Source organism: Varroa jacobsoni, unplaced genomic scaffold (genome assembly GCF_002532875.2).
Source record: "Varroa jacobsoni isolate VJ856 unplaced genomic scaffold, vjacob_1.0 scaffold_1061, whole genome shotgun sequence".
Lineage (NCBI taxonomy): Eukaryota > Metazoa > Arthropoda > Arachnida > Mesostigmata > Varroidae > Varroa > Varroa jacobsoni.
Window position 1 is genome coordinate 50054 of NW_019213963.1, and position 12209 is coordinate 62262.

The 12209-nt window shown below is 41.4% G+C and overlaps 1 protein-coding gene across 4 annotated transcripts in view; it reads right to left on the reverse strand.

The window, feature by feature from the left end:
• The window catches only part of LOC111266163 (uncharacterized), a 72675-nt gene that overhangs the window by 34338 nt on the left and 26128 nt on the right, over positions 1–12209 (reverse strand). For 3 of the 4 annotated variants that reach the window (XR_002683910.2, XM_022843393.2, XM_086970799.1), the window contains exon 1: positions 4141–4669. The exons of the other annotated variant lie outside the window; for it this stretch is intronic. Coding sequence is in view for 1 of the 3 variants with exons in the window: in XM_022843393.2 (XP_022699128.1) it covers positions 4141–4147 (7 nt within the window). In the remaining 2 variants the exon portion in view is untranslated. Of the gene's footprint in view, positions 1–4140; positions 4670–12209 lie in introns of those variants that run through there. 4 annotated transcript variants of the gene reach the window in all.

The following is a 12209-nucleotide window of genomic DNA, read 5'->3' on the forward strand; positions in this document are numbered from 1 at the left end:
AAGTGACCTTTCCCCATGCGCGCGCGCTCTCTCTCTCTCTCTATATATATATATATATAGAGATAATAATCTATATATAGAGATTAAGCCACACGCATAAATATTCATATATGGCATATTGTAAGCTGACCCTATGCAAAGGTCAGTTATGGCCCTATTTGCTCGCTTGTGCAACAGTCTTTTAAAAACCCGTTTCGTTAGGTTAAACTCGGCCAACTAATAGCCTATAATATTTTTAACATCACGTCCAAGCCTTTTTCATCAAAAGAAGCATTAAGACTAAACGTAATAACTTGAAATGGCCTGGCGTATCTTCTTGTCGACTCCCCACTAGTGTCTGAGGATCTTCAACATCGTTTTGAGCAACAGAAGCCTTCAAAACAAGCGGTATGAACGAGTGCAAAAACTCGCCGAGGTCGATAGGGATTTGTTTGTTTAGGGTGCGATCAGACGCATCGAGTGGGAAGAAATCAATCGGCTAACAGACATGACGTCATTACCTTTTCCATGCAGCGGTCCCACTATAGACTCCATAGGAACCCAGGTTTTTACCAGCCGATGACACATGTGGATACTTTAACAACAGTAAAAATGGTGATACATATCATGCCGCTTGTTGTCCCCTGAGAATATTATATGGTGCTTGATTATTCAAAATCTATATTTAGTAGTTCATCTCTAACACAGAACAACATCGCGTGTCTTTTAGCGCCGCGGATACATCCATTCTTCGAAAATTGGTTTGATAAGTCTATTTCGTCGTTTTGTTAGAGTTTCGTTCGAGAAGTCTCAAGTTGAGCTCTTTCGAAACAGGTTTGGTGGTTAAACACACGTAAGTTTCCTGTTTAACATGACATGACAAGGCTGTAAGTATAAGATAATAGCGATAGTAGCAGTTCTAGTAGTACAAGCAGGTACGCGGGACTACGAAAAAAATTGCCACGCCCTAAATAATTGCGATTATTAGCAGTTGCTTCATAGGCGGCGGCTGACGCGTGGGTGACTTGTGACTTGTATGAGGTTACGTTCCCGTGATAGCCTAGTGGGTAACGTATTTGCCTACCAATCTCAAGGACACGCTGTGATCTAGGTTCCAGTGGGTGCATAGAGAGACAGACTTTGTTTCGTGATCGCTGGGAGTCGGCCGTCTATCCGATGAAATGCTTGCCTAACGGCAATAGCGGATGTAAAATTCGAACCATACAGATCAGATGTACTTGCCACGCTAAAAAAAAGTATTATTTTTCTGTTAGTGAACTAAGCATTCGTTAGAAGATGCTAGATGGATAAAAATTGTTTAAAATATCTTTATCGATCCGACTGATACATATTCTAGCTTACATGGGATATAGTATAGGGTACCCATAATTAGATAAAAGCCGATTCATTTTTCAAAAGAGATATATATGCATATATGTATATATATTAGCTACTGTGTATTAGGAACTAAAAGGCGGTGAGTTTATGCTTACATTCGACGGGTCGGTGACATTTTAGGAGGTTTCTTGTTTAAAGAGCATACTGTCAATGAGTGACGCATTGAACGAAATAGACGGAGACTATATGTGTTCGTCGCTATGGGTGTTGGTGATGATACGTACCTTGTCTATTCCCACTTTACGTCTTTCACAAGCAATACTTAATCCCCGACGCCGACAAAGCGCGTATGTACATCTCAGATATTTGAAAGACAATGTCAAACTATAAGGGAAGAATATACTTAAGAAGGAAGTTAAATCTTATACAAAATACGGTAAAAAAAAAATATATATATATATATATTCGACAAAATACGAATATGCTAAGGTCGTGACATTGCACTATATCAATAAATATGGATCTAAATGTGATAAATTATAGCTTCGTATGACTTTTCTGTTTTCCTATAGTGAAATAGGAAGCACAGGAAAACTCTAACTTCACTTAGAGAAATGATATGTGAGCACTTCTGCACAACCCTAGATCAATAAACCGCTGGCTTCGGTTATATCGGGACCTCAGGCGTCATCTGTGACAAATGAAGCGTGGTCGTATCGTATCATATAATAAACTGAACAATATGTCCTCCTTAAGCAATTTTAAAAGGCGTTCGTTCCCTCATGCCATTCCTAGAGGGCTAGGCAACTCTCCACATCTGAATAATGCTCCAACAAAAATTTCCAGTTTCGGAAGTTCCCTAAGCGTACAAGTTTATACTGCGGTATTTGGAGTATTTCAGATTATATTTCTATATATATACAAAATACAATGTATCATCAAGAAGATATTGTGGAGCGAAGAACGTCTTTCGAAGGGCGCTTATCATGCACAAATAGATGAATTAGTTACTAACTACATTAGACCTTAGTCGAAAGATGCGCGGAGTGAAGCCCACCTTTTTGTATCGTATGTTCAAGCTGTGAACGTTGCAGTGGAAATTAAGGACTCACCGAACATAGGCGCGCAGTGCATACGCAGAGAATGATTTACACATATAAGAATACTGGCATTACTCAGTCCCGCACACAGTTTTCAAACTTCCGTACGCCCGTGACATCTTGCATGCTGCTATATCTGTGTAAACTTCCACATAAAATATTCAAGAATCGGTGGTCCTACTGAATGTAGACCGAGGACAATGATGGAAGCTTTGTTGACTGCATCCCCAAAACCTTTCAAAAGCGTCTTCGATTGGAAAGAAAAAAGGAACAGCGAAAAGGTAAGCGAATGATCACAGATATATTCTCCTGCTTGAAATATGTTCATTCATGGTTATGTCTTCTTGATAGCGTGTCACGTTCAACAATGTCACGTTCAGTACCCGCTTCAAAAACGAATATTTCTACACCCGTTACTGTCATTATTGATGACATGTAAAACAAGGGAATGAAGCGCTAGTGGTCAGTACCTAGTGCTTATACAACAATTCTGCGAGACACAGACCTTGGGATGAAGTCCCCTAGAAGACGAAAACGGATGGATTTACAGGACGAGGCAAAAATCAGCTTGTAAAAGTAGAGAAACATGCGCACACATCGACAATTTGTAAGAAGTGATGTCGAATAGATCGCTCGTAAAGTTGGTCTGGTTATTTTTGGTAAAAGTTCACAGTACAATAATACTCGTAAGCTTTACCGCCGCAAAAAACTTGTAGTCAAACTACATTTTTATTTTTAAAAGTCCAGCTTAGACTGTGTCCTAATCTGAAAGGTAATCGTCCCTAGACGTGAAACTGTTCAACGATGAAATGGTTTATTGCGATATGATTGCGAAAATATTGGAATCCTATCGACAGTAACGTGTTGACATGGATTGTATCATACACGTGGAACATACAATCGGTTGTTATCGACTGTACTGGCGTACTTCAAAGGTTTTTGTTTTTCGTACATCCTTTCTTGGTCGTTGCTTCATTTCGAGCAAGAAAATCATTTTCAAAGATGAAGTATACCATATCCATCAAATCGCCAGATCGCCATTTCGTAATGTTGAAGAACGATGAATGTTCTGTTATTCCCGTATTCTTTGAAATTTTCGGATATCGTCACAACGTTCAGTTTGACCATTTCAGGGTTTCCGACATTATGAAGATGTATTTCTCACAGTATGAAGATGAGGAAGCGAGAGCAGAAAAAACGGCATAGGTCACTAAATTGTTACAAGGGCTTACTAAGCGTCCAGCTGTTGCAAGTAGGCTCGAACCTATTCAAATCCGACACTGTTACATCTGGTATATTAAAATCTGACCGTATTCAGCACAGGATATTAGCTACCTTTATCGCGCAATCATGGATGATTTAAATGTATTAGAAAGCAGAATATTAGATAATAACGGCGACATTGGCTGCCTTAGAAATCCTTCGAAATCCCTTTTAACAATTTCACGGGACTGAATTATTGTGCAGTCGTCACCTGTTTAAGTTGACCCGGCTGCTCCCATAAACGCATATGCCTTGCGGTTTTATCCACGAAGCAACAGCAAATGTTAGTAGCAGATTTACCTGCTCGTGAGATGATACAAAAAATGCTGGCCTTCGTATATCTCTGTCGTTTCTACAGTGCTCAGCGGGCTTCGATTACTTAAAGTTACGATCTGACTAATCAATCAGTACCGCACGCGAAGTGTTTTCGGGATGCTAACTTCTACCCGTTAATCCTTACCGGACATTCACGCGTTACGTGTTGACGACACGGTGAGACGATGACGTCGGCTCAAGTGCTAACCTCAATTCGTTACAGGCATCAGCCGCTAACAGCCACAGTCGAGCCACTTAAAGTGAGTGTATGCCACCGCACGAATCGCGAAGGTCAACATGTGTTCGGGGAAGGACATATACACACATGTATATATATATTATAAAAAAACTACTGCCAAAATAGGCGGCACGTTATCGCTCAGAGCCGCTCGTACTACCAAGCCTCCAGATGACGCTCACCACATGCGTTAGACAGACAAATCAGTACAAGTAGGCCTCACTGAAAATGAAACATAAGCTGCACACCGCACTAGTGCTTTGCTGGTGTCGCCGAACGCATGTTTGATCAGCCGATTTTATCTCCTTTCCCCTGCCGCTGTATGCAGGTGGGGCAAAGTGCCATTGTCTTTTATCACAGACTAGGGCCTTAAGGACTGGTCTGTCGGACATCTGATCAGAAACGCCGCTCCTAAACCAGATGCTACGTCGAGATACTCGCGTTTCTCACTCAATGTAGTAATAGCAGTAGTCATCATGACAATGTTAGCGTTTTGGCGGAAAATCACGATAATACCTTCTATGACAACAAACCGTGTCGCAGGTGGGAGATGTCGGAGAGTCTGCTATAGTTAGCATAAACATCTCGATCCAGCCGCTCATCACTTCGAATGTAAACGTGCACGGCTGTAGGCGTAAGGCGATAATGGTGGCCGATGTTAGAAACAACATTGGCGAGGAGCCTTAGATATAGATAGCCAGATAATATATCTGTACGAATATAGCAAATATGAAATACTACAAGAAGAAGGTATAGGAATAATTGATGACTGTGTAAGTAGTGAATTACCTACGGGATAGGCCTAGTTAATGCAGTGAACGAAGGTGTTGACCATATATGAACTGGGACTCCAAATGAAAGAAGTTATCGCAATACACGGGCGCGATATGAGTATATTATATAGGTGAAATAGGGCTTTCGATATTTCGGACGTAGTATCTAAGTTGGATAAAAACGTTGGACATTTGTGCAGTATTATTAATTTGTCACAGATTAGTAAACCAAGCATAGTGACAGGTCAGCATACAAATTGTTCGTAGTGTCAGTAAACTATTGGCTTCTAAAAGAGGCTATTGCTTTATTATTTGTTCTACATTTGTTTGGGTTGTATTTCTTGAAGCGAAAGCCCTTGTTCCAAGCCTGATTCTACGTAACCTATATCTATCGGTTCTCTAGCCTTACCAACTGAATTAAGTCGGACGCAAGAATATAATAATTTGGCCCAAGTGGAAGCGCTTATTATGTGCCTTCCGGTGGCATTAGGACGTGCCCTACCATATATCTTGGTGAAGCCGGAGCGACGTACGACTCAAACGCTACCTATAACCTATAGAAGAACCTCCAATTTTGAAGGACGTCTGTGTGTCTCACTGTTAATTATATTTCAATGCCAACATTTTTGCATGGTTTAGTTTATCTGTTCCCGAGAGAATTCGAAGGAGGCATCGTTTTAAGTAGTAACAGCTAAACAGTTCATGTCGGGATCAGACCAGCTTCTCTGTTCAGGTCTCTACACATGCCAGGAGTTGCCATGATCACGTGGGTGTATATAAATCGAAAGGGAATGGACTAAGTTAGAGAAAAAAAAAAGCTAATAAGTGCCGGTAGATATAATGTGTTTACATGAAACCTTGCATACATATTCTGCCATAGTATATCAGAACAACATCACTCTCATTTACCCTATCAGCTTTCTATACTATCGGTTAAATCAGACAGTCGCCATTTGAATGAGTAAATAGTTTAGCCACAATCGGACGCCCCACAAACGTATAGCAACTACGAGATAAAACGTTTTGAGGCAAAAAAAAAAAACTATGTACATCTACTTTTCCTAACTTTAAAACACTTTTCGTTTTCGAATGAAATGGCCAAAACCACAGAAATAGAAAATTCAAGGTTTGCTGTTGATCTCAGTTTAATCAAGAGACGAACCACTGAACGCAATGAAGTAGTGAACTCTGAGCGCGCTCGGCGATATGCCCCCATTTGTGCTTACTCGGGCATCAAGGAAGGCCGGCAAATTTCCGTGAGTGCATTTTTTGCACGGTGGAATATTTGCTGCCTGTGGGGCACAACGTCGTTTAACACTAAATGCGTTTCGTTCGGTAAGCAATGAGCGGTGCCGCTCTGATTGATTGCATCTTTCTAGTTCATGTCGAAAGGGCAGAAGTGATTTTTCGAAGCAATATACACAAAAGTGAGAGAAGATGAATCAGCAGTCAGCTACAAGAGAGCCGAATACGAAAGGTCCTGAACTTGTCAGGCTGACATTTGGCAAACATTCGTTGAGTCCTCACTGTGTATTGGTTCCGTGAAGGCGTCACAAATCGTCCTATTACTTGAAAGGCAATTATCATGTTTATCTAGGCGTGAAAAAAATACGGAATTTCTCGATTACACTCTATAAGGCTGTTGTCGATACGGTTATTTGCTATATATCTGCTGCAAAAGCGATGGCGGGTCAGTATCGTACCAAGTGACCCATTTCATGTGTATCAACTTTAATGTGGAACGCAACGAGCCAGGAAGATTAGAACGAATTAAAACGCAGTTGCAAATAAACGTTCGCGAATGATAAATCATAATGTTTATCCTCACATGGGTATTTAAGAACTCTATAGGAGACCCACATTTTTGTATTGCGGAGAGACCCAAATGCTCTACGTTTTTGGGGTAGCAACCGATGCACAGAAAGCCTATTTCTACCAAAGCTGACCGCAATTGAGGTGTATTTGTTGTTGGTGTGGGCGACGCGCCGAAAATTAATTAACAGTTCGTGATTTGGTCTTGTTTAACATGGAGTAAAGGAGGACCCAATGCATCGACACGTGTGAGGTTGATTGCTGCTGAAGTTAATAAACGACATCCTCGGTATAAACTGTACCTATTGAATTCGCGTACGAAAGCTGAATCGAATCGTGTTTTTTCCTCTGTTTTTGAATTGAATATGAAATTTTATTTAGATTCGACCTCAACTAAAACGTTTGGTAAGCGAAGAGCACTATTATTGAAAACGAATTCGGCCCTTATCGTTCTTGGCGTTTCTCAAGAGGCCCTGCAAAACTGACTGACGGTTCAAAGTGCCTCTTGAATTAACACTGGCTTTATAGTGACTAGACAACTTTATGCATCACACTCGTGATTGCCCCACCATCGCCATTGCACACACGAGCTACAAATACTATTCCTTCCATCCATCACAGTCAGCAACTTGAAAATTACGCAAAAATGACTATGCAATGTGCATAGTCTCATATCTCAGCCTAACAGTTAATATCGTCAGGGGCAAACACAACACGAAGGCTGATCAGCTAGGACGTATGGTGTCAGTAGACTGTGACAACGTTGTCTCATCGGAACGTTTCACGCTATTTTTGCACATCGTTTCCATCTAAAACGTAAACCCTCGCCCGTGCAATTTCTCTTTCTGTTTTTTAGTAGGTTGATGTCAACAATGAGCCAGGGATACAAACACGACCGGACTCTTAATCGGTAGATGCCTCTCCGTAGACCGCGAAGCAAACTGTATCACCCAAACAATGAACCCCTTGGCCCCGCATGTCGACATTGGGCCTAGAAAGTGCATTTTGAAATAAGACAGGCACAAGACGCCGATGTGGGCGCAAAGAGAACGCATTCTTAGTGTTTCACCCTCAATGCCGACGAATCCGCCCGGCCACTTGTGCTGGTCATTGGTATTCTATTCCCGACGCACAGAACCAAACCCAAGTAGCCGCGCCCATGAAGGTGACCACAAGTACTGCTTCTGTTATTTCTTGTGGAGATACTTCAAGCAGCAGCAGTAAACGCAGTCATCGAGTTGGTCACTTAGTGGCCTCGGCCGTTAAAAAGGCAACCAACTAGCTAGCTTGCTGGCCACACAGTCGTCCCCACACTGATAACTCGCAGATTGCCAACAGTCTTGCCTTGATTTGTCTCGCCTCTTTGATAGCGTGTTCCCGACTGTGCGATTTTTTCCGACGGCACTAAAGGAGACAGTGTATTATTATTATCGAGGTTGTTGCCTTCAATTTGAACTGGCGTTCGCCACAACCCAACATAATAAAAATCTTATGAGTTTCAATCGTTTTCTTCAGCTGAACAATTCTTCTCGACGTCATCGACAAAATGGCATTAGGTAGCAGTGAATCGCGACAGCCAATTTCACATTGAAACCTGGGTTGTGATATTGGCATCGGTGTGCCTAGACATCAGTGCCGGTTGTTGTTTGTGTTTACGGCGTAACATGGCGACGTCAATCTGTAGCACACCTTTTAGGTCGAGCGAAAAATTTATAAAGAGAACATGATTATGATGAAAATTTTCCCTAAGCATTACTGCTCGAAACGGGTTTAGCAGTATTACATAGATTTTATGGATTGTTACTGGATGACAATATCAATACCTGGACGGTGTTTCTCTGTGACAATAAACAGTTGAAGGCGAAGAAGATTATCTATTTTACGTGTATTATACACGTATGTACATGTGTGAACGACACAATTCTAATTAGTAGTTCAGCAGGTACTTTGTAGTCGATTCCAAACGAAGATTAGCCGGCGCTTCGAGCAAATGTCGGGTGGAAGCTGGCAGAAAATTATATATATATATATGTTGGCTGTCCCCACAAGGACAACGGCCGTTCATGACGAGATCGAGAATATGCGGCAAATATAGATACTTAGAAATTTTTTGCAGTATTCGCTACTTCAAACGTTGGCGTTTCCAAGAACTACTTAGCGGAGGTTTTTTCAGCTGCATTACATTGGACCATAGCTGGACCCTTCATCTACCAGATTGCATCAAAAAGAACGATTTAATTAGTTACTTTGAAAACACTATGCAGATACCCAAAATCGATTTCGCTGACCAGCAGATTTACGCGATCTACTTGAAGTTTGAATTTTGAAAAAAGACGCGACTAACGCCGTCCAACGTCGAATCTCGCTATGTCTATGATCACTACTGTGTTATCGGTGCCGTTTCACAAAATGGTATCTTAGTTAAGAAAATGTCTTACCGATAATTTTATGTCCAAATGCTGTTTGCCAGCTTGACAAAAACGGGGCAAAATTAAGGACTGAAAAAAAATTCCTTGACCAGCATTGTTGTTTTACCTCATACGAATCGGCTGTATCAGATTCCAGCGTAGGAAATAGCCGAAAAAGCGTATGAAACTGAAAACTGTAATTCCATCGTGCGTTAATTTATGAACTGTACATTCAATGCACGGGCGTATGTGCAAACACGGACGCTGTGACACATTGAATAGTGAAAATCCATAAAATTGTAGAATATATTGAAGGTAGCCTGAAATGTCACAGATCCTCCAATATACGTGAGCGGTTCTTGAATTCGAAAACTTAATGTGTATATACAGTACAGTAGAGCTTATTTCTTTATCGAAATCGTAAATACTATACAACATAAGGTCAACTGAAAATCTCGCTAGTTTAGGGTTAAGCCCCTATAGGATGTACTTTGCATCTTCTCTCTAGTACACGCTCCCTTATCGATCAAAATTGATTACTGGCACCCTTGGATATAAACAGTAAGTTTACTCTTTCCCAAGCTTTAGTGTATATTCGAGCCTATATTATACTAATAATAATAGTAGTAGTAAGATACTAACAACAATGTCGCGGTGTTTCGACTGACGAGTACACAGCTATAGGCTTGACGTACTAGGCATCGTAAAAAAATATACCAATCGAATGTTCTATTTCTGTACTTCAATCTGTATCTGTCTCTTCCCTGTTATTGCTGAACAATATTTTATGACTGAATTGGGTAATAAATCATCTAATGTACATGCGTTAAATGCAACAAGCAACGACCTCGAAGTACGAACTAAAGGACGTATTACTACTGACACTTACGAAGTACTGACGATGACTAGTCGAGCCAGTGGGAGACAAGGCCCCGCACGAACCAGCGATCTACGCTTTCGACAACCACTAACTAAAAAGCTAGCTACTCCAGCTGACGACTAGGAAAACCTTCTACCTATTGCCAGTTCGCCCCTGTCTTTCCCTTTGAAAAAGAAATGGCTTATCTCTTTTAGCAGTGGCTCCTACCACGATTCAGTCTGCCCCATCTACAGGCGAGCAACGAATAACCCATCCCCTCATTTTACCCCCGACAAAACCAACAGCTTCCAATCCTGGAAAGCTGTCTCTGGTTGTGCCTAGTGATGTTTCACATATCGACAATAGAAACACTTAGCCAAAACAGGAAATACAGGCGAACCGATCGAACGACGCGACTGATTTTGGCATCACCGTAGAAAGCCAACGCCAACGGCAAGAGGCTGGGATAGGTATTTTAAAATTACTTCTATTTTCACATACGTTTGAAACCTCTCGATAGAGTACTGCACCCCTTATAGAAAGCAAATTTTTTCTTTCTCTTTGCTACTGCGTTCTGCTTGGTTGGCTAACATCTGTAATTCGTACAGACACTGCTTTCTTGCTAGTCGAATAGACTGAAATTTTTAAATTGAAGTAGTGAGTCATCACCGTCCGTTCGATGAGATAAAAGAATGGTATGGGCCTGCGATTGTAGTGTACCTGGGTTGCAAGCTGGTCTGGTTTAACCCCACAATTTACATTTGAATATATACCCAGAAAATATGCGTAGTCGATTTTTTAATATTGTGATAGTGCCACCGCTTCGGTCATACACATAAACGCGAGATGAATTGTGATCAATCTATTTTTTGCTGACAAAATCAGGTAAAACAAATAAGCTTTCAAATTTCAATAAATATACCCATTATAATCGCGTGAAAGGGTAAGGTTATAAATAAGTTTAAGGCTTTTTTCTCAATTCTCCCTACCAAAAATGCTTAATCTTAATGACTTCAATGTATTTATCATTAGCTCTATGAAACTTAGAAATTGTCTACTTCGTACTTATGGTCTTATTTCTATCTATTTAGCAGTCTTATTCAATTATGAAAATGTACCTTTGCTATGAACTGTGCGAAGGACGTGAATTCAACGCTTTGCCCTTAAAAACAATCAAAATTTCTAACTCCGCATACCATGTATAGTAGTAATATGGGCCACACCATTCGCCCTTTGCCGAATAAAATCGTTTTTAATTTATTGCTAATCCTGCACGTCGACTAGCAAACAAATCGCTATAAAATAATCTCCTTCAACATAAAGCGGGCTATAAAACAAAAGATATTGGTTATCTATTATATCCTATAATGTTCGTACCATGCTGCTCCTTAGGACCATTTATTTTCGACAACGTCTTTAGTCGCATCCTCCTTCAGGTCACTTGCTCAAGCTGCAGCCAGAGCGTAAGGCAAAGGGCTGGATAACCAAAAGAAGGTGAGTACCGACAACCCTAAGAAGCGTTTTCCCAAAGGATATATTATATATTCTTTGAACTTGAAATTTATCAGTGGCTCACACATGAGAGGCCCGGCCGTCCTTCGCTGGCGCCACGCTTCTTTTCCTATCTCATTTTACGCCGTAGACCTCTATTGCCGTCACAGCCAGCTAGCGCTGTTCTTCCCATCACTGGGTCCTGCCGAGTATTTGTGTCCTGCACCTTCATGGTAAATTCTGCTCCTGGTACCCGATCCTGTCGTTCGAGGGCAATTTCATATAATCTGTTTTGTAACGTTTTCTCAGCTGTGGGCGTCTTGAGGGGGCTGAGGCATGGCGTACCCTCTGTTGTTAACGTGGAACGTTGCAAGCGTTGGCGAACGGCATCAAATACACGACGCGGCTTTGAAATATCCCGTGGATTTCTATCGACCTTGACGCGGCGTCGGCAAAATCTGTGGGCAAAAACGTCCGTTTCAGGTGGCTGTCCTAAAAGAGCTTCCGCTATTATCTAGGGCAACTTCTTCTTTTGTTGGACCAGTCATCTCGTAGCCTAGCAACCGATGCCGATGCTAAGGGAACCGACCGCGTCGCCTACTTCCTCAGGCCGAAGACCGCCTATCTGTCCTG